Genomic DNA, 23745 nt, shown 5'->3' on the forward strand with positions numbered 1-23745 from the left:
TCCAGGGACAAAGGCCGATGTTGGGAGATATTTTTGTTTGTTGCACTGGAGGGGGGCGGGGGGAGTGCTTTTAGAATTTATTGGATAGAGGCCAGGGATGCTACTGACATCGTATGATACATGAGACGGCCCCCACAATAAAGAATCATCCAGCCCCAAATGTCAATGGTGCTAAGGCTGAGAAGCCCTGTTCTTGGGTCTAAGCTCAGAGTAATCACACTTTGGTGCCTGCAGAGACCCCACCCAGGGCAGTGGGTTCAGGGCCTGGGGGAGGACGGGACCCCCGAAGAACGGGGACAATGGGTAGGGCAGTAAGGCCTCCCTGTCCCAGCCCTGTCCCAGGACAGACTAGGTGGCAATGGCCAAAACAAAGCCCAGATCTGGGAGCAAGGGCAAGGGCATCAGGGCTGGCTGAGGGGCTACCCGGAGGGGGTTCATTATATGGGTGGGCTGGGCACCAGCTGGCCTTAATTACAAAGGATCCTCCTGGAAACGAGGCGTGGGCACCAAGAAGGTTCTGAGACCACTCCTTCCCTTTCCTCCCTTCTGCCCACTCCCTGGTAAGTGTTCATGAGGCCTCTCAGCCATCTCCAAGCTATTCAAGCCCAAGAGTAAAGAGGGTACCCTGTGTGGGATCACGAGAGAGGCTGAGTCTAGCTTGGACTATGAAATCCTTGATCATAGACCAGCCTCAAAGACCATCTCCTGGTTTTAAAATTTTTTAAAATTTATTATTGTTTTAATGCTTATTTATTTATTTATTTATTTATTTATTTATTTATTATTTTCTGTATTTAGAGAGAGACAGAGACAGCACGAGCAAGGCAGGGGCAGAGAGAGGGAGAGCATCCCAAGCAGGCTCCGCATGGTCAGCGCAGAGCCCAGTGTGGGGCCCGAACCCACAAACCACAACATCATGACCCAAGCGGAAACCAAGAGTCGGACACCCAACCGACTGAGCCACCCAGATGCCCCAGTGCTTATTTTTGAGACACAGAGAGAGAGAAAGCATGAGCGGGTTCGGGGCAGAGGGAGGGCGCTGACAGCAGAGAGCCTGATGCGGGGTTCGAACTCACAAACTATGAGATCCTGCCCTGAGCCAAAGTTGGATGCTTTAACCGACTGGAAGCATGCCCTGAGGTGGCTAGGTGAAAGTTCTTTAGAAGCTTCCGTGTCTCCGTGAGGTGAGAAGCCAGGGCCTCAACTGGGAGCAGGAGCGGGGGAGGAGCTGGAGGTTGGAGGGGAGAAGATGTGGAGACTCTTGTAGGAAGCGGAGTGGGAAGGGGTGTGCGTGGACGAGGGACAGGGGGACGGCTGGGCAGCAGGAGGCCAGGTGAAGTTGGTGCTCCTGAACTGACAGCGGGACCTGGTCAGGGTGGCTGTGTGTCTTTCTCCAGCCACTTTCAGGTCCCGGGAACAGGGGAGGAGTTAGCAAAACTGGACTAAACACTTAAGTAAAAGAGTCAAGAATATGTATGTGCAAAGGATGTTAAAATGGTAAATTTTATGTTATGTGTTTTATCATTTAAAAAAAAAAAGGATCATATGTAGCAGTCTCATTGTGATGAGGGGTGCAGGTCAGAGAAATGGACCAGCGGTTCCAGTGGAGTCACAGGCTTTGGGCATCAGGGAGCTGGGCGGAGTGAGCTGGAAGGAGACAGGGTGGCAGTCAGAGTGAGCTGCTTCGGACTGATAAGGGGGTGAGGGGCCACTGGAGTGACCAGACCCAGGAGGTGACCCTGGAGCAGGTGGCTGAGGGAGGGTGGAGAATTTCCAGAGGAGAGGTGGCCACGGAGCGAGAGACCAGAGGTGTGGAAAGACCCCCCGTGAAGATCCCCAGAAAGCAGCAAGAACAGGACAGAGTCCGTGAGTGTCTCCGAGTGTCAGGGAGGGACAGCGAGCCAGGGGCTAGAGCCCTCGAGAAATGGGCACCAGACGTGGGGCAGATGCAGAGCCAGGGCTCTGGAAGCAGCTGCGAGGGGCAAGGAGGGTCCCTACCCACCCCGAGGCCAGTGGTAGGGGTGCTCTGGGAAAAATTCTGCCACCACAGTGGCAGTTTGGGGGGGAGTGGGTCCTGGAGGGCTTCTGTTACAAGAAAGCAAAAGCGATGTTCACAGAAGCGGCCAAGTGTATTGGAAAGTTTTATCTGTGACAGACCGCGCAGTGGAAGGGTTCAGGTCGGGAACTGGGAGAAGAGGGGCTACACAGAGCCTTATGCAGCTGAGGGTACCGGTGAGGGGAGTCTGGGGCCTTCTGTGGTGCCTGACACGAGCAGGGAGAACACATCATGGCAGGAAGGCAGGTGCACTCAAGGCAGACCATGGGAGAGACAGAGTGTCGTGTGAGGAGGGGAGGGCATGGCTTTCTCAGCCCCCTCAGCCCCTGCACGGCCCACCCTTGACTCCTAATGGAGTTGAAGATACCTGGGAGACCAGGTCTGCGTGTGGCTTCTAGGCATGTTTTATCTACACAGTCCATGCACGGTGGCATTTGGTTTAATTTCCCTGAAAAATTCTTTAAGGACATGAAGTTTTGTTTTGTTTTTGTTTTTGTTTTTGTTTTTGTTTTATTCTACTCAGTTTTCTTCACTCAGGTGACATCCTAGACTGCAAAATGCAGCGGTTCGCAGAAATCCCTCTGACCACCTGGGCAGAGTAGTAGCTGAGGCCTCAGAAGCTCCTCTGGCGGGGGGGGGGGGGGGCGGTAAGGGGCAGGACATTAAGCCACCAGGAGACTGTCCTGACACTGGGGTCATGAGGAAGCACTGAGTTCCAGGAGAGCGAGGAGAGGAGTCAGAGGTGCTGGGATGGGGCTCTTGTCTGTCAAGGAAAAGGAGGGCAGGAGCCTGGGAGCCATGGGGGTGTGAACAGGGCAGGAGTGATGGCTTCGGCCAGGCAGAGGGCACAGTGGGATGGGTGCGTTCCCAGGCCCTGGCTGGGATGGGCAGCTCAGGAGGCCGGCGGAGGCAGGAAAGGCTCGCCACTACCTGGAGTCTTAACAGCCTGCGAGTCCCGAGAACATGAATCCCTTGTTTTTGCCCCTGAATCTACTAGACAGGCCAGTGTTGGTCCAGAGGGAGCTGGCTGGGGAGTGAGGATGCACCTCCCTACCACCTCACCAGGCAGAGCTGGCCCCATGTGGCACCCGCTAGGCTGCAGGGGAGTTACAGCACACCTCAGGATCCCGTATAGATACCTCCCCATCCTCCCCAAGATGGAGAGCAGGCCAGTGTGGCTCGTTTTTTTTTTGTTTGTTTGTTTGTTTGTTTTTTTGTGTTGTTTTTTGCACAGTGCTATAAGCTGTTGGGCGTGGATGGCCCCAAGGGACCAATTTATGGCGGTCGGTTGTGAGGGGAGAGTGCAAAGCTGTCACAGATCCAAAATGTGCCTCCCTTCTGGGCTGGTGGGTGCTCAGGCCCCCGTGACCCATCTCTCCACCCCTCCTGTGGCCGGCAGTTTCAACATGCTGATGTTTGCAGTTATCGTGTGTGAGGTGTAGGTGGGGGTCAGGGAGGGGGCCGCAGAGCACCCCATTAGACTGACGAAACCCCCCCACGTAACAAGAGAGGAAGGACTCAATCATGCCACTTACCTTTCTCGTACACCTGCTAACTGAGCAGGACCCTGGGGACCCGGGCAAGGCCTTGCCCTGCTCCCAGGAGGCTGACTGCACAGTGGTAAAGGCTCAATGGCAGTGTGAGTGACAAGGACCAGGTCTCACCTCGGGTTAACACCTTTGGTTAAATGGTGTGGGCCTATTTCTCTCTGTTTCTGTCTCCCTCTCCTTCCCGCCTGGTCTGCCTTGGTTCCTGTCTCTGTCTTACAGAATCCTTGGATTTCAGGGCAGGAAGGCCCTAGGAATCATCTGCCTACGCCCCTCCTTTTACTCCCGAGAAAGCTGAGGGGCAGGGAGGTAGAACAACTTGCCCAAGGTCACACAATTATCTTGGTGTCCTCGTTTATCTTTGTTTTTTTGTGTGTGTTATGTTTTTTGCTTCTTTCTATCATATTTGTCTTTCTTGCGTGTGTTTGCGAAACTGACACGGAAAGGCAAAGTCACACAAAGAGACAGAGGGCCCCCTTGATAGTAGCAGGGGGTGTCCAGCCACAGAAACATTCTCGCACAAAGGGAGAGGCACCCAGCGCTGCTCTGGCCTGGGAAGAGTAGTGGGGGCAGCCTGGAGGAGGAGGATTGTGCCACGAGACATCCCGGGCCTGGTCCGCCCCTGTCCGGTCTGCTGGCTGGGAGAAGTTCCTCACCAGAGGTGGGGGGTTAAGGTGCAGGCTCCCCTCCACCCGTCTCTGGGGACTGGGCCTGGCCCCAAGGTCTAGCAGGGGTTCCTTGGGGGCCCGGGATTGAGGCCAGGCAGGTAGGCTGGGTCAGAGCCCCCTCTGGGACCCCTGCATGTCCTGGGTTTAGTGACCAGAGGAGAAGGTGGGAGCTGGTTAGCAATGGGCCAGAACACAGAGATCAGAGGTCCTTAGCCTGAGAGCTCCAGGTGGGCACTTTCCGTCTGTCTGTCTGTCTGTCTGTCTCTCTCTCTCTCTCTCTCTCTCTCTCTCACACACACACACACACACACACACACACACACACACACACACAGGCTCATGCCCCAATCAGTAAGGGTAATATTGCTGGGGGTATACAGAAAAGGGGGCAGCGGAAAGAGGTCTCTCCCTTCAGTCTGATTTCCTTTGTTCCTCCCTCGCCTTCCTCCCTCTCCCCTTCCCAGCTCCCCTCCTCTCCTCCTAGCCTCCTTCTTCCATCCTCCCTCCCCGGCCCCTCCTCCCCCTCCCCCCAGAGCCGGGTCCCCGTAACAGGACTTCCACTGAAGGCGGGGAGGGTGGGACCAGCGGGCTCCGGCCTCAGCCTCGCCGCCCATCTTCCCGCAGGGAAGGAGTTAAGTCTCTCCGCTGCATCCCTCCTCCCTCCTCCGCCTCCCCCGCCGCCACCGAGTCCTGCAGCCAGGCCCTGGGCTGACCTTCACCGGGAGGGAGGCCGCAGTGCGCATGCCCGGGCCGGCTCCCGTCCGGCTCCCGCCGCTGCCCGGGCCCGGGGCGGGCGAGGGCGAGGGCGGGCGGCCGCGGGCCGGGACGTGCCCCCCGCGCCCGGCCGCCCTCCGCTCCGGCGCGGTGGAGGGGGGCCGCCGAGCCCGTCCCGCCGGCCGCGGCGCATCTCTCCCTGAGCGGGGAGAGGCGCTTTGCCATTTGGTGCTGGTGGTGCTTCGGAGGGAAGGAGAGATGGGGGGACGGCAGGGGGGACTCCGGCTCCGCGCCGCAGGGCGGCCGCCCTCTGCCCGGACACGCGCACGGTCTGCCCGGAGCACGGCCTGGGCCGGTCGGGCCGGCGCTAGGGGCCGGGTTGGGCTGGGAGGAAGGCCCCCTGCCAGCTGGAATCGGGGCTCTCCCGGGGCCTCCACCTCCCCCGGGCCGGGCCAGAGGCTGTGGCCGTGGCCGTGGCGCTGCTGAGCGCTCTTCTGGGGCTGAGCAGCTGGGGATCCTGGCCTTTGTGAGATGCGAGTCGGGGCTCCGGGCACCCACACCTGCGCCTCTGCTGTCTGGTCTGAAGGCTCCCCGCCCCGGGTCCGCACACCTAGGGTCGCCTCCGTAAAAGCAGTAGGCCAACGTGCCCGCTGGCCCGCGCCTGGGCAATCACATCTTGTGAGTGGGCTGGGAGGAGGTCAAGATGTGCCTGTGCGTGCAAATCCGTGTGGTTCCTTGTCCCTCCAGCGTTTGCACTCATGTGTGTGCCCAAGGGGCCTGTATGCATTATGTATCTGCTGTCTGTGCTGGCATAAGGGTGTCTCCCAGCGAAGCGGCTGGGGGAGCCGGGGCTGGTGCTGGGGTGGCTCAGGAGGGAGTCATCTTTGGACTTGGGTGACACTCACCACTTCTTGGGTGCCACCAGGGCCCTTGGTCTGACCACCTCCTGCAGTCTCCCCCACCACCAAGACCAGTCCCCTCCCCAATGCTGGGCATTCCCTCTGTCCTTCATATCCCCCTCAAACTTAGCTGCCCGAGCTGGGGTGCCTGTCAGCCTCTTTGCTATCTTCTTGCCCCAGAAGGCCTCTCTGAGAGTTGAGAACTCTGAGCTTTACACAGAGCCTAAAGGTGACTGCGCCTGCCCCAGTCCCCCAGAACCTCTAAGGTCTGGGGTCTCACATGCCCATGCGGGAAGCACCCACAGTGGGTGGGGGTGCCCATGGAGGCTCACACCTTCAGGTAGGTGGCAGAGTGTGAGCTCCATTCACTGGCCCACTGGGCTTCGGGTGGTTGCAAGAGTTAGCAGGCATTTGATCATGAGCCCCTGTGTCCCAGCATGGGGGAAGGTAGCAGGACGTAAAGACTGGATCCTGATGTCAGGGGACCACATTTGGGAAGCCAAACCTACCGTCTCAGACGCTGGTCAGGCAGGTGCCAATTCACAGCATAGCATCGATGGCAATGGGCATTCAAAGAAGAGAAAGGTTGGTGCGCAGGAGTGGAACTAGGGAAGGCTTCCTGGAGGAGGTGGGGCCCATGCTCAGCTTTAAAGGATGAATGTGATCTGGACAGGCAGAGGAGCAGTAGAGGGATTCTGGGCAAAAGAACAGTGTGGGAGCAGAGGCTTAGAAATGGGAATGAGTGAGGGGTTTTGGACATTAGTGGACAGACTGGTGAGTCTATGGGGGAGGCTGGGTAGAGATTTGGTAGGAAGGGATATCTAGGTCCCTTGTTAAGCCAGCGGTAAAGGAAGGTTATCCTGGACCACTCTGGCCTTTCAGGAGATTGACAGTGGGCACCTGAGTGGACAGTGACAGGCAGGAGCACAACCAGGGTCCTAGGAAATCAGGCTGCAGGCAAAAGGGCTCTCCGGGCAGAACACTCCCTTGGTTCTTCGTCTGACCTCTGAAGGCATTTTGAAGGGGTTGAGGATGCCTGAGTGTAATTCTGGGCCTTTAGGGTGTAACTTCAAATAAGTTGTCCAACAAATTCCCCCCCCCCCCCCCCCCCCCGCATTTCCCTGCCCTCACCTGGCTTCTGGCAGTGCAGCCCCTAGAGGCACATAAACTTGACCCACTGTCATCCCAAAGCCCTTGGGCTCTTTCTCCAGAAGGAGGAGAGAGGGGCGTGGCCTTTGGGGGCAAGGGTGGTGCTGTGGTTCCCAGCCTGGTGAGCTCAGGATTTGTCCCTCCTGTTTCCTGTCCCTCCTTCGCCCCAGGGACTGCCAGCTCCCTCCACACTGCCTCTTCTAGGGCTCCCTCAGAATCCCACACTCCCCGGGCTTTCTTTGGGGCCTGGAGGCTGGCCCTGCCATACCCAGTAGCCCCAGCGCCTCTGGGTCCCCTACCCCCACCTCATGCCCCATTCCAAAGCCACGAGGCCCACCTCGCCTCGTTCTCTCTGCCCATCCACCCAAGCACCCACCCCAGCTCCTAGCCTCCCCTCTCATTCTCTCTTCCTGGTCTCATGAGTCCCATCCACCTCCCTTTTCCGAAATCCTTCCCCCATTGCCCTCGCTTTCTCACATAGAGACAAACAAAGACTCACATCCCCAGAAATAGACTCACACGGAGCTGGAAGGCACAGGCCATGTCCTGCCACACACGCACCCACAAGCGCGCACACGCACCAGAGGCTCCCGAGGAGGGAGGCACACAGAGAAGGCGTTTGTCTGTGCACGCACGTAAACAATCACACCCACAGCCACCGAGCCGTGCCCACACAAGGGTGCAGACACACACACACACAGCGGGCGAGACAAGGGCGCACACATCTGTGGACGCGAGGGGACACCGCCTCCCCGGGCACACCCACCACTGACGGCCTGGTGCAGGAGGAAGGCCTCCTCCGGGCTCCGGTCTCTCCCCCCCCCCCCACCCCCCACCCCCGGATTCCTTCCAGCGAAATGTTTCCCTACTTGGCCTGCCAGGTCTCTGGGGAAAGGGCCTCAGAAATGCAGCAGGAGCCACTTGGGGGAAAGTTGGAACTGACTGTTCCCTGCCTGGCCGTGCCGGCGAATTCCCTAACCGAGAAACTATTTGTGGCGAGAGCCCGGGTGGCCGGCGAGCCCCCCGCCACCTCCCCTCGCGTCCCCTCCCCGCGCCGCCTCCCCGCGGGCCCTCGGGCGGCCTCGGGCTGCAGTGCCGCTGCCCAGCGCCCGCGAGCCGGGCTTGCCGGCGTGCCTCGCCGCTTATCTGCGCTGTTTGGACAGCGAGGGTTGGAAAGGCAGGCGTTTCTGTCCCCGCCGAGTCAACAGGCAGACCCCGGGCCGCCGGACTATTTCTGTCTTATCAGTGCAGGAATGCGGCAGCCGCGGCGGCGGCGGCGGCGGCGGCGGCGGGCGGGCGGCGGCGGCGTGGGCCGTGGGCCGTCAGGGCAGCCCTGAAGGGGCCCCCTCCCCACTCCGCTCGAGTAGAAGTGTGAGAGAGCCCAGCAGGACTCAGAGGGGAGAGTTGGAGGAAAAAAAAAGGCAGAAAAGGGAAAGAAAGAGGAAGAGAGAGAGAGAGTGAGAGGAGCCGCTGAGCCCACCCCGATGGCCGCGGACGAAGTTGCCGGAGGGGCGCGCAAAGCCACGAAAAGCAAACTTTTTGAGTTTCTGGTCCATGGGGTGGTGAGTGGGGGAAAGTTAGCGGGGGAGGGTGAGCGAGCTGGCTCGGGCTGAATGGAGGGATGATCGGGAGGGGCCGGGAGGGGGCTCCCGCTCTCCCACCCCTCCGGCAGGGGCGCCGCGGCCCCGCGGCCCAGCCCCGGGACTGTGCCGGCGCCCTGGCACTCGAACACGTCGTCAGGCGGCGGGCCGGGGATGGGTGCCCGGGCGGGGACTGGAGGCGTTTGCATGGGTCCTTGTCAGGGGCTGGGGGTGGGACTTGGGGACTGTCCCCCCCCCAAGTGGGGGGGTCCCCTCCGTACCAGACGTGTTGTCTTCGGTTCTCTGCCTGGTGGGCCCAGGTGTTCCCCTGCCCCCCCCCCGGGTGGGGGTGGGGGACATGGCATCGGGTAGGCTGGGTTGTCTGCCCATCCGTTGGGACAGTGTCTCTCTGTGTCTCTGAGAGCAAGGAGCAGGTGACCCTGGAGGCACCGTGAGCGGGAAGCTCTCTAGCTGAACAACCTCTGCATCCTGGCAGGAGGGCTCTGGGGCTTTGCTGGTTGGCCTCTGCCCACGGGGGTCAGAGAGAGACCCTCTCTAGGGACAGACCCCAAGTTAAGGGGTCTGAGGACCCCCTTGGCAGACTCAGCCACCAGAAGCTCATGTCCTTAATGCCTCAAAGGTGTGAAGGAAGGGCTGGTGTCAAGGATGTGAGGCCTAGAGACCAAAGGGGCGGGCCAGCACGGTCCTGCCACCAGCCGACTTGGAAGGCACACAGGGAACCTGAGGAAGCCCAGGGTGACCTGAGGGATGGGACCTCAGGCTGAGGCAGCAGGAGCCAGGTTGGGAGCCATGTGGAGGGCGGTGGAATGGGAGAGGTAGGGGCTGTAAGACTTGGGATGGCTACCGGGGTTGGGTTGGAGTTGGGTACAGAGGAGTCAGTCAGGTTGCCTATGGCCAAATTTGGTTGTGACCCGAAAGAAGGCACATTCTCAGTGAGGAAGGCCAGAGTCCCTAGGGTCTTGGCCCTTTGTTGGGTGGCCCTGGTAGCTAGTGCAGCCCTCTGGGGGCTCTGGAAGTTTCCCTCTCAGGGCCTCTTCAGCAGATCAGCAAGTATCGCTGGCCTTGAAGAATGGGAGAGCAGCTGATTGGGTGAAGGGGGTTTCGCTGGGGCCGCCTGTCCTCCAGTCCCAGAGATCCCTGGGGCAACTTCCCAGGGGGGCCTGTGTCTCTCAGCTGAGTGCCAGTCCAGTTTTGCTGCTTGGGGGAGTCCCTTTAAAACAGGCCCATCCAGGAGAGAGAGGGGATATACATGTGGATTTTTTTATTTGGCCAACTTAGAGCTTCAGTTCTTGGGTGGCTGTGAGTCCCTCTGCTCCACTCCCTGTAGTCCATCTATGCTGGTGGGGCTGGGCCTAGGCTCCATTCTGGGCCACCCACTCTGGAGATATGAGTGACAGGGTCAGGTGGGGTGGGGGAGGCAGACACATGGACAGGCAGTTTGCACTGTGGGAGAGACGGACAGGGACAGCTGGCTGGCCGGGCGTTAGGGTTAGACACGGAGAGGGCACGGCGCAGGGCAAGAGGGACAGAAGGGAGAGTTGGCAGTTAGAAGGAATTCACCCAGCTGGGGCCTAGGGCTCCTCCTTGTGCCTGGAGGCGGGGGGAGGGGGGGACATCTGCACGCCAGGGGGCAAAGTGCGTGGCAAGTAAATGGTAACGGGCACGGGCACGGGCACAGGGGCCGCATCCCTAGTTCCCTCGTCTTCCTGCTCGCTTGGTCCCCATCATGCCCACCCGCCATTTGACAGCCCCTCTGGCCTTCCCCAATCCCTCTTCTGGAATCGGGACAAGTGGGATTTAAAAAGTCTGTAAAACACTTCACTTAATGAACTTGGATCTCATCTACATCCCATCTGAGGTGGCAGGGGAATACACCTGCCTCATCTTGGCTCTCCGTGGCTTCCTTGGAGCCCTGACCCCTTCCTACCTCACTGGGGAAGGGGGAGAAGCAGAGGTGTTCTATAGGATGGAAACATCTCAGGCGGACAGGAAGGGGGAGATGGGTGTAAGAGGAAATGCCAGTGCCTTTGAGCTATCCAAGCCCTCTGGGCAGCCCACCTCCAGCCCAGCTGCCTCCTGTCCTCTCCTAGAATCCTGGCAGGGTGTGACCTCACTGCCTCCGGTGGCCTCCAGCCTTCACCTTGGGAGCAAATTATGGGGGGTGGGGGTGGGGGTGGGGGTGGGCTAAGCCTTCCAAGCCCCTGGGTGTGGAGGCTTGGAACCAGCCAAAGGGGGTGTGGGTTGAGGCTGAGGGGCCAAAAGCAGGGGCCCAGAGAGAAGAGCTGGCTTCGATGGGGAGGGCGAGTGCGAGGCAGGACAGCCCAGGGGGTGGACGAGAAGCAGAGTGGAAAGGGGGGCCAGAGGTCCCAGCAGGGAGCCGGGCCTCGAACCCAGACGAGGCTGCGGAGAGCGAGCCGCCCCGGCCCCCCGCGGGAAACGGCAGTTCAGCGCCGCCTTTGCCGGGAGGAGCTGCGTGACCTTGGCTAGGTCGCTTTTCTCCTTGAGCCACGGTTGCCTCATCCGTCAAGTGGGGATGGAAGGACCCCCCTCAGTCTGTCTTGCAGAGGAGCGCGTGGATGTGAACATCCGCTGAAAAGGTTGAGAGGCGCCATTAATATTCATTTTCGCGGCACCTTCCGCAAATCCGAGGCTGGCGATGCCCGGTGCCGTTGCCTGGCTTCAGTTAGCTTCCTGCAGCGAGACGCAAAGCCCCCTCCGCCGAGCCGCGCGGTGGCGGCGCCCCTGCCCCTCCCACCCCTCGCTCACGCTGGCGGCATCAGGGTCACCGGCCGGGGGGCTCGGGGTGGGAGAGACGCGGCTCACCGCGCCTGGAACCGGGGCCCTGGTCCGAGCGGCGGGCGCCCGTTTCTGCTTCACCTCCGTCCCCACCCCACCCCCAGCGCCCCGGGATGCCGTCTGGAGCCCGGATGCCCCACCAGGGGGCGCCCATGGGCCCCCCGGGCTCCCCGTACATGGGCAGCCCCGCCGTGCGACCCGGCCTGGCCCCCGCGGGCATGGAGCCCGCCCGCAAGCGAGCAGCGCCCCCGCCCGGCCAGAGCCAGGCCCAGAGCCAGGGCCAGCCGGTGCCCACCGCCCCCGCGCGGAGCCGCAGGTGAGTGGGGCCCAGCGCGGAGGGGGCGGGCCACGGGACCCCAGGGACGGGGTGGGTGAGGCGCGAGGCTGGAAGGAGCGAGGAAGAACGGGCAGCGAGGGACGGGCCGTCCTCGGTGGGATGCCCTCTGGGGAGGTGGGCTGAGGGGGCACTGGTCTGGTTCCTTTGTGTGCCCACCGCAGGCGCGGAGGCCGCGGCCGTCGCGCCCTCCGCCGTGTCACCTGCTCGGTCCCTCTCTCCACCCCTCGTCCCCAGGTTCTGGGAGATGCTTCTGTCTCCGGGGTGGGGGTGGGGCTGGCGGCAGGACTGAGGGCTGAGCTTCAGGGACTGTGTTCCTCCAAGTGTGGCTGTCCAGGGCACCTTCCTCAGTCCCCCGGCTGGACTGTTTAAAAAGCCCCACTCCAGATATTGTGAATGCGACTCTCTGGCCAGGGGGGTGGAGCCTGGGGATTTGTCCTGTGGGTGGGTGGTCTTCCCACAGTCCTGCTCTCAGGTGATTCTTAGGGCCTCAGAGGCTAAAGGGCTGCCCCGATCCGTCGTCTGGACCAGGTCTACCTCTTCATCGCCAGGGGCCAGCCCATTTCCCCGTCTGAGCCAGCTGGTGTCACCCCAAAAGCCCCTGCTGGTGTCTGGCAAGAGAGATGCCCCTCTGGGTTTCACTATTTAACCAAACACACATGCTTCCCTTTGCACACCAGATGGAGTCCTATAAAAGGAGTAATACGGATCTTACCTCATTATTAAATATTTTTTACACATCAAGGAGAATTCACCATTTATAGGAATCCCATGATGAATTCTTTTGCAACGTGAATCATGCTCTTACACAGTACGCGCGTTCCTGGTTTGTCTTGTATGAACGGAGAATTTCACGTAGACCGTTTCTTCAAAACAAATCAGACCTTTTGTGAAAGGTGCTTACCTGGCCTTAGAAGAGGTTTTTGGACAGGAGGAGGCAGCGATGAACAAACACCACGCAAGGGCAGTACGGAGCCGTCCTCCGGGCTGAGTTCTAATCTCAACTCGCCAAGGATTTCCTGGGGTGCTCTTGGGAATCAGAAGCAGCTAGCGGGTCAGGAAGAGTCCGTGTCCCCGCTGCCACCCCAGGTTCAGCCCGCAGTCGCACCCCACAAGAGAGCACTCTCTCTCTCCGGATCCCTATGGGGCTGTTTCTGGAGCCTGTTGGCAGGTGATCCAAGGGCATGAGCACTCCCTGCCCGTCAAGCCCCTTCCAAGCCCAGGGTGCCGGGGTACAAGTCCCCCCCCCCCCCCAGCTCAGCCTTCACCTCCTGTTTCAGGGATGCGGGAGCATGTCGGGGGTCCCCTCCCTCCGAGCTCAGGCCACCTTGGACTGTGCACCCCTGCTTCACAGAAAGGGAAAGTCCTCAGAATCCCTCCTCCCTCTCCTCTGTCCTCCCCCTCTCTAGCTTTTCTCAAACACTTTTGCAGCTCCCCCACCCCCACCCCTCCTAAGTCTAAATTTCTCTGGCCTGCGGGTGTGGTGGGGTGGAAAGGGGCTCCCGGGCTAGAGAAGGGACGGGACGGCGTCTGCTCCCCGCAAGAGGACTTAGCGCCATGCCAGACCCACTGCCGTCGCCCCTTGGGCGGGCGGACAAGCGGGCTGTGGGAACCCCAGCTAGGCGGGTGGAGATGTCGGGATAATTTAGCAGGTGGCCTCGTTACTCCCAGATCTGTCGCCATGGTAACCTGGTTTTTTCTTTAAAAAATGTACAGTGCCAAGAGGAGGAAGATGGCTGACAAAATCCTCCCTCAAAGGGTGAGTGCCTTTCACAGCAGCCCCCAGCCCACCCCCCCCCCCCCGCCGCCCTTTGCTGCTCTGCCTCCTCTCCCCCCACCGCCCCCCTCCCCACCCTGGGCCGCTTCCCCTCCCCCCTCAGGAGCAGAGCTGCAGCGGCCCAGTCACTTCCACTGTTTGTTTAAAAAGCTCATTAAGAAGTGGGGCTCCCTGGCCAGAGGGAGGGGGTGGGGCGGAGGGAAGGGGCGGAGCCATGGAGGGGAGGGGGGGGCAGCGTCCTGGGCCCCGGGGCGCAGTGGACTGAATTCCAGCGGGTCCCCAGACATAAAGGTGTGGGACAAAGAGGGCACAAGAGCTAGGGGACCAAAGGCTGGCAGAGGAGTGGAGGGAGCGGAAGCATCAGAAGTGAACCCAAGCCAAGCTAGGTGGGGGGGGGGGTTATCGTTGAGACGCCAGGTGGAGTGACAAGGTGAGGCACCAGGGCAGAGGCAAGCAGCCACGTCCTCTGTCCCAAGGACCCCAGGGTTCTAGCCACTTTGCAGACACCCAAGGAAGGCCCAGAGGCCATGTGAGAAGGGAAAGGATGAGGAGGTGAGGCCCTAGTGGCTGGGCTCCGTGGCCGCTCTGGCCTCCCCTAGTGAAGAAATGCAGGGACCTCTCTAGAGGGAGAAGCTGTTTTTTTATGCTTAGATGTCCAGGTCCTTTCTGCTGGATGTGCAGTCCCGGGGAGAAGTCCCCGTTTGCACTCTCAAAGTTCCGTGCCCTGAGCCTGGCCAGCTCTCCTCGACGACGCTCTTTGCTCTTCGTACCCTGGGACCACGTGACAAGCACGGTCAGCCTCCAAGTTTGGCTGAGCCCCTCGCTCCTTCTCTTCCAGATCCGGGAGCTGGTCCCCGAGTCCCAGGCTTATATGGACCTCCTGGCATTTGAGAGGAAACTAGATCAAACCATCATGCGGAAGCGGGTGGACATCCAAGAGGCTCTGAAGAGGCCGATGAAGGTGTCTTGATTTGGGGGCAGGAAGAGGGCTTTAGGCCCTGTTGTAAGAACGGAGAGCGGGACTGCCCCGGGAGTGGGAACACGCGGCGTTTGCTCTGTACTACAGTCTTTATTTCTACAGCAAAAGCGGAAGCTGCGTCTTTATATCTCCAATACGTTTAACCCTGCGAAGCCCGATGCTGAAGATTCCGATGGCAGCATCGCCTCCTGGGAGCTGCGGGTGGAGGGGAAGCTCCTGGATGACGTACGTCCTGGCCCAGGTCTCTCCAGGTGTCCTGGGGTGGGTATGGGGCCGAGCTGAGGACAGAACGAGCTGTGGGCACTATGGGTTAGGGAGTCAGCCCTGGCCAGGGGTGGGTGGCCTAAAGAGCCATTCTGGGGCAGAGGCCCGCTTCTAACCATGCCGCCCTACCCGACCAGCCCCACCCGCTCCCAACGCATCCTGCCCCCACAGTCCCTGTCCTGCCCCCACGGTCCCTGTTCCTCTCCCACAGCCCAGCAAGCAGAAGCGGAAGTTCTCTTCCTTCTTCAAGAGTTTGGTCATTGAGCTGGACAAAGACCTTTATGGCCCTGACAACCACCTAGTTGAGGTAAGACCCAGACCTCTTTTGCCCTGGAACTGCCACCTTTCCACAGACAACGGTCTCACCGGCCGCACAGATGTGGGCCACGGACCACCCTGGAACCCCTGGCCCCCCCAGCCCAGATGGGCCTGAGAGGTGACCCAGCTCTCCCCCCTCTCGCCCCCTCCACCCCGGGCAGTGGCATCGCACACCCACGACCCAGGAGACGGACGGCTTCCAGGTGAAGAGGCCGGGGGACCTGAGCGTACGATGCACGCTGCTTCTCATGCTGGACTACCAGGTCTGTGCCCCCACCCCACCCTCCCGGCCATGAGGCCCTCGGGCCCCCCACGCCCTTTGAATTCGGAGCGTTCCCTGGGAGACCCCGTTCTCTTCCTAGTTCTCTTCCTCTGTTCTTCTCCAGAAACATCCTTCCTAGGGCCCAATCACCACGTCCCCACCGGCCCCAGGCTGCCTGGCCTTGAGCTTTTTCCACTCCCTCTCTCTCATTTAATTTTCACGGCCATCTTTTCTCAGCCTCCCCAATTCAAACTGGATCCCCGCTTGGCCCGGCTGCTGGGGTTGCACACACAGAGCCGCTCCGCCATCGTGCAGGCCCTGTGGCAGTATGTGAAAACCAACAGGCTGCAGGACTCACATGACAAAGAATACATCAATGGGGACAAATATTTCCAGCAGGTACCCTCTCTCCTGACCCCAGGGGTGTGGGGAGCAGGCAGAGGCACCAGTAGGGGAAGTGCCTTTACTAAGGCAACGCCCGCACACACTTCTAGATTTAGCCAAGCCAGGAACGTTAAGAGGCCAACAGTTTGGGGAACATGATAGTCTTGGCACTTGGAGTTAGGAGCCCTGGGTTCTAGTCCCGGATCCAGGCTCTACCAAAGTAGAGATTATTGTTAATAATACTTTTTGAATAAACACAGCAGATAAACTCGAGGAGCAAAGTAACAGTTGGTGTTTATTGAGCACTCGCCATGTGCCAGGCATGCTCGCGGGCACTTAACGTGGATCACATTTGGTCCTCAGAGCCGCCCTGGCAGACAGGTACCATGGCCATACCCGCTTTAGAGATGAAGACACCGAGGCCCCCGAATTTAGGGGACGGGCTCAAGGTTGCACTGTTAATGGGAAGAGGCAGGATTTGCACCACGGCCCCCGGCCCAGGGCCCATGCTTCCAACCACTGCACGGCCCCCACCCACCTCTGTGTCCGCACTCCACCCCCCAGACACCTTAGTCCCGGCCCCAGGAGAGGAGTTAGACTGGCTCATGGCGTCACCTTCCCAGAACGGAAGGCTCTAGGACTGCAGTTCTGCTCTTTTCAAGCAGACGAGAGTGGTGTCTCTCTCTCTCTCCCTCTCTCTCCTACTTCAGATTTTTGATTGCCCCCGGCTGAAGTTTTCGGAGATTCCCCAGCGCCTCACAGCTCTGCTGTTGCCCCCTGACCCAATTGTCATCAACCACGTCATCAGGTGAGGCCCCAGCTTGCTCCTCAGCCCAGGGAGTCATTGCCGTTCTGCCCTCCCTCTCCCCACCCCCACCCCCCACCAGTCTGCCCCTGGGGCCCCTGGCCTCTGTGGCAGCAGCAGGGACACCAAGGCCTGGACTTCCCTGGCAGCGTGGACCCGTCGGACCAGAAGAAGACGGCGTGCTATGACATTGATGTGGAGGTGGAGGAGCCCCTGAAGGGACAGATGAGCAGCTTCCTTCTGTCCACGGCCAACCAGCAGGAGATCAGCGCTCTGGACAGTAAGGTGGGGCCCGAGCCCAGAGCTGGAGTGGGACATTAACCCAGAAATGACAAAATACAGACAACAGACGAGAGCATAGGCCCGCGGAGAGATGGGGAGGGGGGCACGTGGCCCTCCCCTCGCTACTCGGAGCTCTGCCCATCCCCCATCCTCTGGGGCTGCAGAGGCGGCGGGGACCTGAGGGACTGTCCTTCAAAGGGACGCAGCAAATCCCTCCCCCCCTTCCCGCCTCCCCCACATCCCCATGGCCAGGTGAAAGCGTCTGTCTTTCTACCTGCAGATCCATGAGACGATTGAGTCCATAAACCAGCTCAAGATCCAGAGGGACTTCATGCTAAGCTTCTCCAGAGACCCCAAAGGCTACATCCAAGACCTGCTCCGCTCCCAGAGCCGGGACCTCAAGGTGAAGGGGACTCAGGGAGCACTGGATGGAAGACAAGCATATTGGGAAGACGATAAATGTTGTCACACGCGGGCCGGAGCGGGTCCGGGCTCAGGGCTGACCCCGTCGCTTCCTCCCAGGTGATGACGGATGTGGCAGGCAACCCTGAGGAGGAGCGCCGGGCTGAGTTTTACCACCAGCCCTGGTCCCAGGAAGCCGTCAGCCGCTATTTCTACTGCAAGGTGTGGAGGGGCCCGTGTCCCTCAGGCCTCCCCCTCTCACTGCAAGGGAAGTCCCGCTTCTCAGCCACTTCTACCAACCCCCTCACCACAGAGGAGCCCTCCCTGCTCCCAGAGGCTCTTCCAGGGTGGCTGGGTGGCTGGGACTGTCCTGTCACTCACCAGCAACAGCGTAACCTGCCAGTACTCTTATTTCTCTAAAGATCCAGCAGCGCCGGCAGGAGCTGGAGCAGTCGCTGGTCGTGCGCACCACCTAGGAGCCCCTGCGGAGGAGCACCAGGAGCACCACCGAGGGCCTCCGGGCCGGGCCTGCCCCGCCCCCGGGCTCTGCCATCGCCCCTCTGACGCCTTCCGGGTGAGGCAGGGGAATGATTAAAGCTCATGCATCTGAGAGCAGCCTCGTGTGTCATTGGCAACCGGGGAGGAAGGACAAGGGGGAAGGCGGCGGGTCCCTCTGGGAAGCCTCCCTACCCCCTCCCTCAGATTCTCCTCCTGACTCCATTTCCCCTAGACCTAAAAACAGTTTGGCAGAAGACACTTTTAATAACGTTTTCTTATTAAAAAAAAAAAAAAAAATACAGCAACAAGCTCTCCATCTGTCCGTCCATCTTGCCTTGCCCTTCCCGGGGCTGCGGCAGAGAGGGGAACTCCACGGAGGGGCCGGGCCCGGGGCGCGCTAGGTGCTGTTGGCCTGCTCCTGCTCGAACAGAGCCATGGCGAGCTGGGCACGGCCCCCCAGCCCCTCCAGGTTGCTGAGGCGGCAGCGGTGATAGAGCTCCTCGCTGAGCCGGGGGCTGCAGTCTCGCAGAGAGAACTTCTGCACCAGCCCTGGCTCCACGGCCCGGAAGAGGTGGAGCCCTGAGAACCGGAGGAAAACATCCATCACCTCCAGCCCCTCCAGGGCTTCCTCCTCTTCCTGGCCTGCCAGTTCCCCGGCCAGGCGGGCTCGGGCCGCCAGGTAGTCGGCGTTGTAGAAGCAACCCTCCGCGGAAGCCTGCCGGTCAAACCTGCCTCCCACGGGAGCCCCCCGGGAAGAGTCGGCACCGGGAGGGGACGGGGGGTCGGGGCCAGCCCCCGGGGGCCCCGCGGGAGATCTCTGTGGTGCCAGGGCAGGGTTGAACTCCTGGAAATGCACTGGGAAGAAGGCCTGCCAGCCGGAGATAGCATTCATGCGGCAGCGGTTGAGGACTTCGGGCCCCGGCCTGGTCCACACGGTGGTGAGGAAGAAAAGCGTGTCCACGGGGTGCTTCTTAGAGACCACGTCCATGAGCCGCACCTGGGAAGGGGCCTCCGCGCGCACGGCGAGCCAGGCCAGCCTCGTCCCGGGGTGCCGTCGCTCTAACTCGGCCGCCGCGGCCTTCACCCCGAGAAATGGGTCCGGGGCCCCCCGGCCACCGTCCCGAGGTCCGTAGACCAGCAACAGGGTGAGCAGCGCGTGCTCTCGCGGCTCCAGAACACTGGCTGCAAAGGCCTCGAGGAAAGCGAGGGCGGCGGCGGCTTCGGCCACCGGGAGTGGCAGCACCAGCTGCACGCGGGTGGCCTCGGTGACGTAGGGCATGGGCAGGATTTCCACCCGGCTCAGGGGCCGCAGCAGGCTGACCCTGCGGGCCAGGGCCCGCCGGTGCCCGCGCTGCGTCACGGCCTCCAGCAGCAGGTCCAGGGTGTACTCCATGCCCCGCGCCGGGTCGAAGCGCCGGTACCCGTTGAGCAGCCGCTGCTTCTGGAAGCGCAGGCGGGGCTGATAGCGCCGATTCAGCTGCTCCAGGGCCGTCTCCACGGCGTCACCCACGTCCGCCCTGCTCGCCCCCTGCAGCGGGCACTTGGGGGACCCATCTGCGCAGGAGAAGGTATGCTGCTCCGTGAAGTAGTCCCAGCCCAGCACCTCAAATCGAGAGTGTGGGGTGAAAGGGGCCGGGAGCCCGATGGGCCAGCTCAGCCCTGCCTCGCCCTCGGGGGTCAGCACGGTCAGGTTCTGGATCTGAGCCTAGGGTGGGAGGGATGCACAGTTAGTGCCCTCTAGGTCGTCAGGACCCGACCAGGCTCCAGCGTCCTGGCTTCAGAGCTCTGTCCTGACTCTGTCAACACTTAGTGAGGTGCCCCCTTGGCTAATCGCTCAATTCCTCGTTCTTTCCGTCCTTGTCTGTGAAACGCAGAAAGCACAGGGATCATAACACACCTTACACAGCTGCTGTGAGAAGGAAGCGGTGGGAAATGTGCTTTTGCAGAGATTAAAGCTCGCAGCCTTTCTCTCCAGGCCCAGGTCCTCTTCGTAATGGAACCTTGGCTTTCACCTGTATGCCACCTCTGACACCCCCCACTCCCCACGATCAACTGGAGGGTTCTTCCACATCTACCCTTGGGCTTTTGAAGGACAGTGCTAGAGATTTAGGGCTTCCTGGGCTTCCGCTCCTCCGGTGGAGAGAAGCTGAAGTGATCGTGTCTAAGTGCTATACTGAGCCCTGCTCCTCATAGTTCGCCTGCGAACACTTTTAACCACATCCAAGTCGAGCCAGGGGCTTATCTCACGAGTGACCTGGGTCCCCGAGGGTCCTTTCTCTTTGGAGTTGTTTCACGCTTCCACCCCGCCAGCCTCCCCTCTCACTCAGCTGCCCGCTCACTGTGACCCTGGACGCCTGAAGCCCCCCCTGACCTCCAGCCGTGGGCCCGGGCTCACCTGCAGTTGCTCTATTTCGCTGTACGCCCGCTCCAGCTCCAGAGCGCTGAAGCGTTTATGGAGCCTGTACATGAGGGTTCCCTCGGAGACAGGGTGCACTGCAAAGGCACTCAGGAAAGCCGAGCTCCCCTCCTTCTCAGGGTCCCTATTTTTGGCCAGCTCAAAGGAACGATACTGCTGCCCCTAAAGGGACCAATCAGACCAATCAGTGCCACACACGGAGGGCTGCTCGTCCCAACCACGCTTAACCGAACTCAGCATTCGTGCTTTTTACCGCCGCCATCACGACGGAGGAGAGCAGGAGCTCATTCCGGTGTTCCCTGAAACTTGGCCTTAGTCTTGCTACTGGATTCGGGAAAAAAGAATGTTAGGTAGGCAATTAAAGAAGGACCCCACTGCTTCCAGGGAACGAAGGGCATGAGCCAGCAAGGACTCCCACTACTCTGGTTTACTGTACTCCCCGTGACAGTGGCCATCTCTAGGACATTCCCAGATCGTTTACGACTGTGCATGTGTCAGAGGAGGGGGCGAAGGGCGGGGTGGGGTGGGGGGGGCGATGGGAGGAGCTGGCGAGCAGGGGCACCTTTCTACCTTGCTCAGAGGGTCCCCGGCAAGATGCCACTTTTGACGGCTCCGGGGTTCTAGCCAGGGTCGGCGGCTAGGAAGGACGAAACCCCAAGGTGCTGCTGGGAAGGAGCCAGCCGCAGCCACCCCGGAGACCAATCGCTCAGCCACTACCAACTGTCAGGGGCCAAGATTGACTCGAAAGGGCTGTCACCTGGTGCTGCGAGACACAGCCGATGCCTAGAGAGTCGATGAGGCAGCGGCCGAGCCACTCATCAGGACGGGCACTGAGAATGTCTCCTCGGCAGCCATCCAGATGTGGCCGCAATCGGAGCAGGAGACTCCGTGACAACAGGTAGCCAAAGCCCCCATGGCAGTACCGAGCCTGCTCGCCGGCGCCGATAAACTCCTCCGCTCGGCCCAAGTACAGGTCTTGGTTGATGCTGAGGTGGCCAGCAAGGGCTGCCAGGCGGGGGGCCTGGACATACGTGTCATCCTGCATGATGAAGAACCAGTCGTAGTCGGCCCCAAAGTGTGTGTGAAGGTGGCGCAGGGTCTCTGACATGAGCCAGGCCGGCCGTTCGTCCCCGTGAGATACCACCTGCATGCCCGCAGGAGTCCGGGCCCCCCGCTGCCCCGTGAAGTACAATAATCGAGGGAAGTGGTGGGCCACCGTGCGGTTGACGGCCACAGCCAGAGTGGACAGGGTGGCCCGGGAAGTCAGGACAGCCACCAGCAACCGCTCCCGAGAGCCCAGCTCCGTCTGGATGTACCGAGTCCTGCGGAGGGACCAGCATGCCAGGGGTCAACTCCTTATATCTTTAGGAGCCCAGTCTGCCCAGCATACACATCCCTCTAGAAATGAGTGGGTTGGGGTTGAGAAAAGAGAAGAGAGACACCTCCTCACTAATATTAATGAGCTACTACAGTGAGCGTCCGCTGACACTGGAATTCATTTGGGGACGGGTCTAAGGATGGATTAGATGGCTAGACGTGATTCCTGCCCCGTTTAAAAAACATCCAACACTAACTTAACACCAATGAGTGAGACCTTCTTAGACCTGAGAAGGGAAAAACAGAAACACATTGTGATGGGTAATAAGGCAAAGAATTGCTCTGGGAGCCTAACAGTGATTACCAGCGAAGGCAGAGACAAGGACTTAGAGCAGCACTCAAGTGGGGTCTGGGGGCTACGTACACACATAGCTCTCACCTGAGCACCTTCTTGTAGGGCTTGTTGGGATCCCTGTAGTAAGGGACAATCCGGGGTTTGAAGTCTTCATCACTTTGGTCGAGTCCAGTTCTGGAGTCTGGATTATGTGGCACTCCTGGTTCCCCCACGGCCTCTACACAGGGATCTTCTCCCTCACCCTGGATCCAGGAAACCCGCAAGAGGCTCAGGCTGCACCCCAGAGACAGCCCGAGGATGAGGGGCAGCGCTGGTCGCAGCAGAGCCAACAGGGAACTCAGGCGCATGGTGGCAGGCCCTGCCACGTGCATGCCCCGGAGGGGACCTCCTCAAGGATCAGTCAGTAGGTTGATGGGTGTCAGGCCAGTAGTAGGCCTATGGTTTTATCCAGGAAGCCTGGGGTCAATGAGGTCAACGACACAGCAAGGTTGCCAGGCCTGCTGCCAGGCCCAGCATCCCCAGGAAGCATATGCCTGGGCTTCAGTCCTCAAGGTGCCAGATTTAACCCTTCGTCTAAATGGTAGTAAGTATTAGAGTTGATTTCACCCACTAATGTGCTTATGGTCTGTCTTCCAGAATGACGAGGAAACAAAACTCAATCCTGCCAAATCTAACCCAGAAAGAAGGACTACACGCATCTGTAGACTGGATCTAAGTGAAGACAGCAGAGGCGAGTAAAGAAGGGGCTGGGGCCAAGGGCATGCTCCATCCAAATAACAGCCCCAACTCCAAGAGCCTGCGTCGGTAGGCCTTTGTCAAAGGGCCCCTGGCTGGGGGCACGTTGCTCACTCAATGTACCAAAGGGGGTGCCGACTAGCTATTGAAGGCGAGCCCAAGGGAAGGGTTAAGGGCCTCTCCCTACCCTACTCCTGAGTGTTAGGGAAACACACAGCTAGAGTAACCCCTCCTCCCAGTTGGGAGTGGTCAGGAGCCACTGGCATGGTGCACAGTTCTGCCCACCCAAGTGAGGTGGACAGATAACGGTGAATCAGCACCAAGAGCCTCTCAGAGGAGCACAATGGCTGATGGAGCCATTTTGCAGGGCATCCTTCTCTGAATCCCAGCTGCTGAGAAGCTGGTGCTGCCCACCTTCCTCTGTGAAGAGACGACGAGCAAATGACGGTGACTCTGGCTGTGTAAGAGCAATTCGGTGTCTGGTTTTACCAGGGCCCCAGGGCCCCAAGCCAAACCAAAGTGAGGAGACGAGAAGCTAGAGACAACACCCGGCTCCTGCAAAAGCAAACGGAGGCTCGGCTGGCTTGGGAAGTGACCTTTGCCAAGGACCAGACCCCCTGCTCTATCTGCTTCTAAGCGATCAGAGACCAACTCCAGCCCTGGAAAGAAGGCCCAAAGCGAGTTTTAGCTGTTAGTCTCAAAACAGAAATAAAACCGGCTGCGTCACGGAACTGTCGAGGAGGGGCTGGGGGACTCGGCTGGGTTTGTTCCGGCGGAGGCAATGCAGGTTCGCGGCTGGGACCGGAGGGCAAAGACCCCGTTACCAGGCCCGTCGGCGGGACAAGGCCCTGCCTGCGCCAGCGGACGAAGGACAGCAGGCACACCCCGAGACCCGCCGGGGGAGGCCCTGCAGCAGGGCCGGGGGGGAGGCGGCGGACCGGTAAAGGCGGCCCAGGTGTGGTCCACGCGGCCAGGACCGTCCTGGGGGAAGCAGGGACGAGGGCGCGGGAGTGGGACCTGCTCCTGTCCTCGGAAGCGGCGCCCCTGTGGCCCCCGCAGGGGGAAGGGCGGGGAAGGGGGAACAAACCCCAGTGCCCAACCGAGGCGCCGGCTCCGCCGCTGCAGCCGCTGCCACCTCACAGCCCGGCCCGCGCCTTCCTCTTCCGCTCGCCGTCAGTCTCTATGGT

The 23745-nt window shown here is 60.5% G+C and overlaps 2 protein-coding genes across 8 annotated transcripts in view; one reads left to right on the plus strand and one right to left on the minus strand.

The window, feature by feature from the left end:
- Positions 1–17847, plus strand: part of SMARCD3 (SWI/SNF related, matrix associated, actin dependent regulator of chromatin, subfamily d, member 3) — a 30728-nt gene extending 12881 nt beyond the window's left edge. For 2 of the 7 annotated variants that reach the window (XM_058723772.1, XM_058723773.1), the window contains exons 3-14: positions 11535–11746; positions 13481–13523; positions 14380–14502; positions 14623–14761; positions 14922–15091; positions 15264–15365; positions 15602–15763; positions 16459–16556; positions 16703–16838; positions 17116–17238; positions 17358–17459; positions 17660–17847. In XM_058723772.1, coding sequence (XP_058579755.1) covers positions 11535–11746; positions 13481–13523; positions 14380–14502; positions 14623–14761; positions 14922–15091; positions 15264–15365; positions 15602–15763; positions 16459–16556; positions 16703–16838; positions 17116–17238; positions 17358–17459; positions 17660–17713 — 1464 coding nt within the window. In that variant the 3' untranslated portion in view covers positions 17714–17847. Of the gene's footprint in view, positions 1–8360; positions 8596–10905; positions 11232–11534; positions 11747–13480; positions 13524–14379; positions 14503–14622; positions 14782–14921; positions 15092–15263; positions 15366–15601; positions 15764–16458; positions 16557–16702; positions 16839–17115; positions 17239–17357; positions 17460–17659 lie in introns of those variants that run through there. The other 5 variants (XM_058723771.1, XM_058723774.1, XM_058723776.1 and 2 more) reach the window with 5 other exon arrangements.
- Positions 16025–23745, minus strand: CHPF2 (chondroitin polymerizing factor 2). The gene is made up of 6 exons (XM_058723769.1): positions 21908–23745; positions 20909–21473; positions 20131–20313; positions 17619–19440; positions 17110–17259; positions 16025–16857 (listed from the first exon to the last, which is right to left on the minus strand). The coding sequence occupies exons 1-4, from the start codon at positions 22192–22194 to the stop codon at positions 18133–18135; spliced, it is 2343 nt and encodes a 780-aa protein (XP_058579752.1). The 5' UTR covers positions 22195–23745; the 3' UTR covers positions 16025–16857; positions 17110–17259; positions 17619–18132.

This window comes from Neofelis nebulosa, chromosome 4, assembly GCF_028018385.1.
Source record: "Neofelis nebulosa isolate mNeoNeb1 chromosome 4, mNeoNeb1.pri, whole genome shotgun sequence".
NCBI lineage: Eukaryota > Metazoa > Chordata > Mammalia > Carnivora > Felidae > Neofelis > Neofelis nebulosa.

Bases quoted from the DNA above. Each gene is read 5' to 3' on its own strand.
- CHPF2 (XM_058723769.1), bottom strand. From the start codon at position 22,194: ATGCACGTGGCAGGGCCTGCCACCATGCGCCTGAGTTCCCTGTTGGCT. The intron at 21,474-21,907 runs GTGAGAGCTATG...GTCCCTCCGCAG, and splicing joins CCCTACAAGAAGGTGCTCAG to GACTCGGTACATCCAGACGG. The intron at 19,441-20,130 runs GTGAGCCCGGGC...CTCCCACCCTAG, and splicing joins GCGAAATAGAGCAACTGCAG to GCTCAGATCCAGAACCTGAC.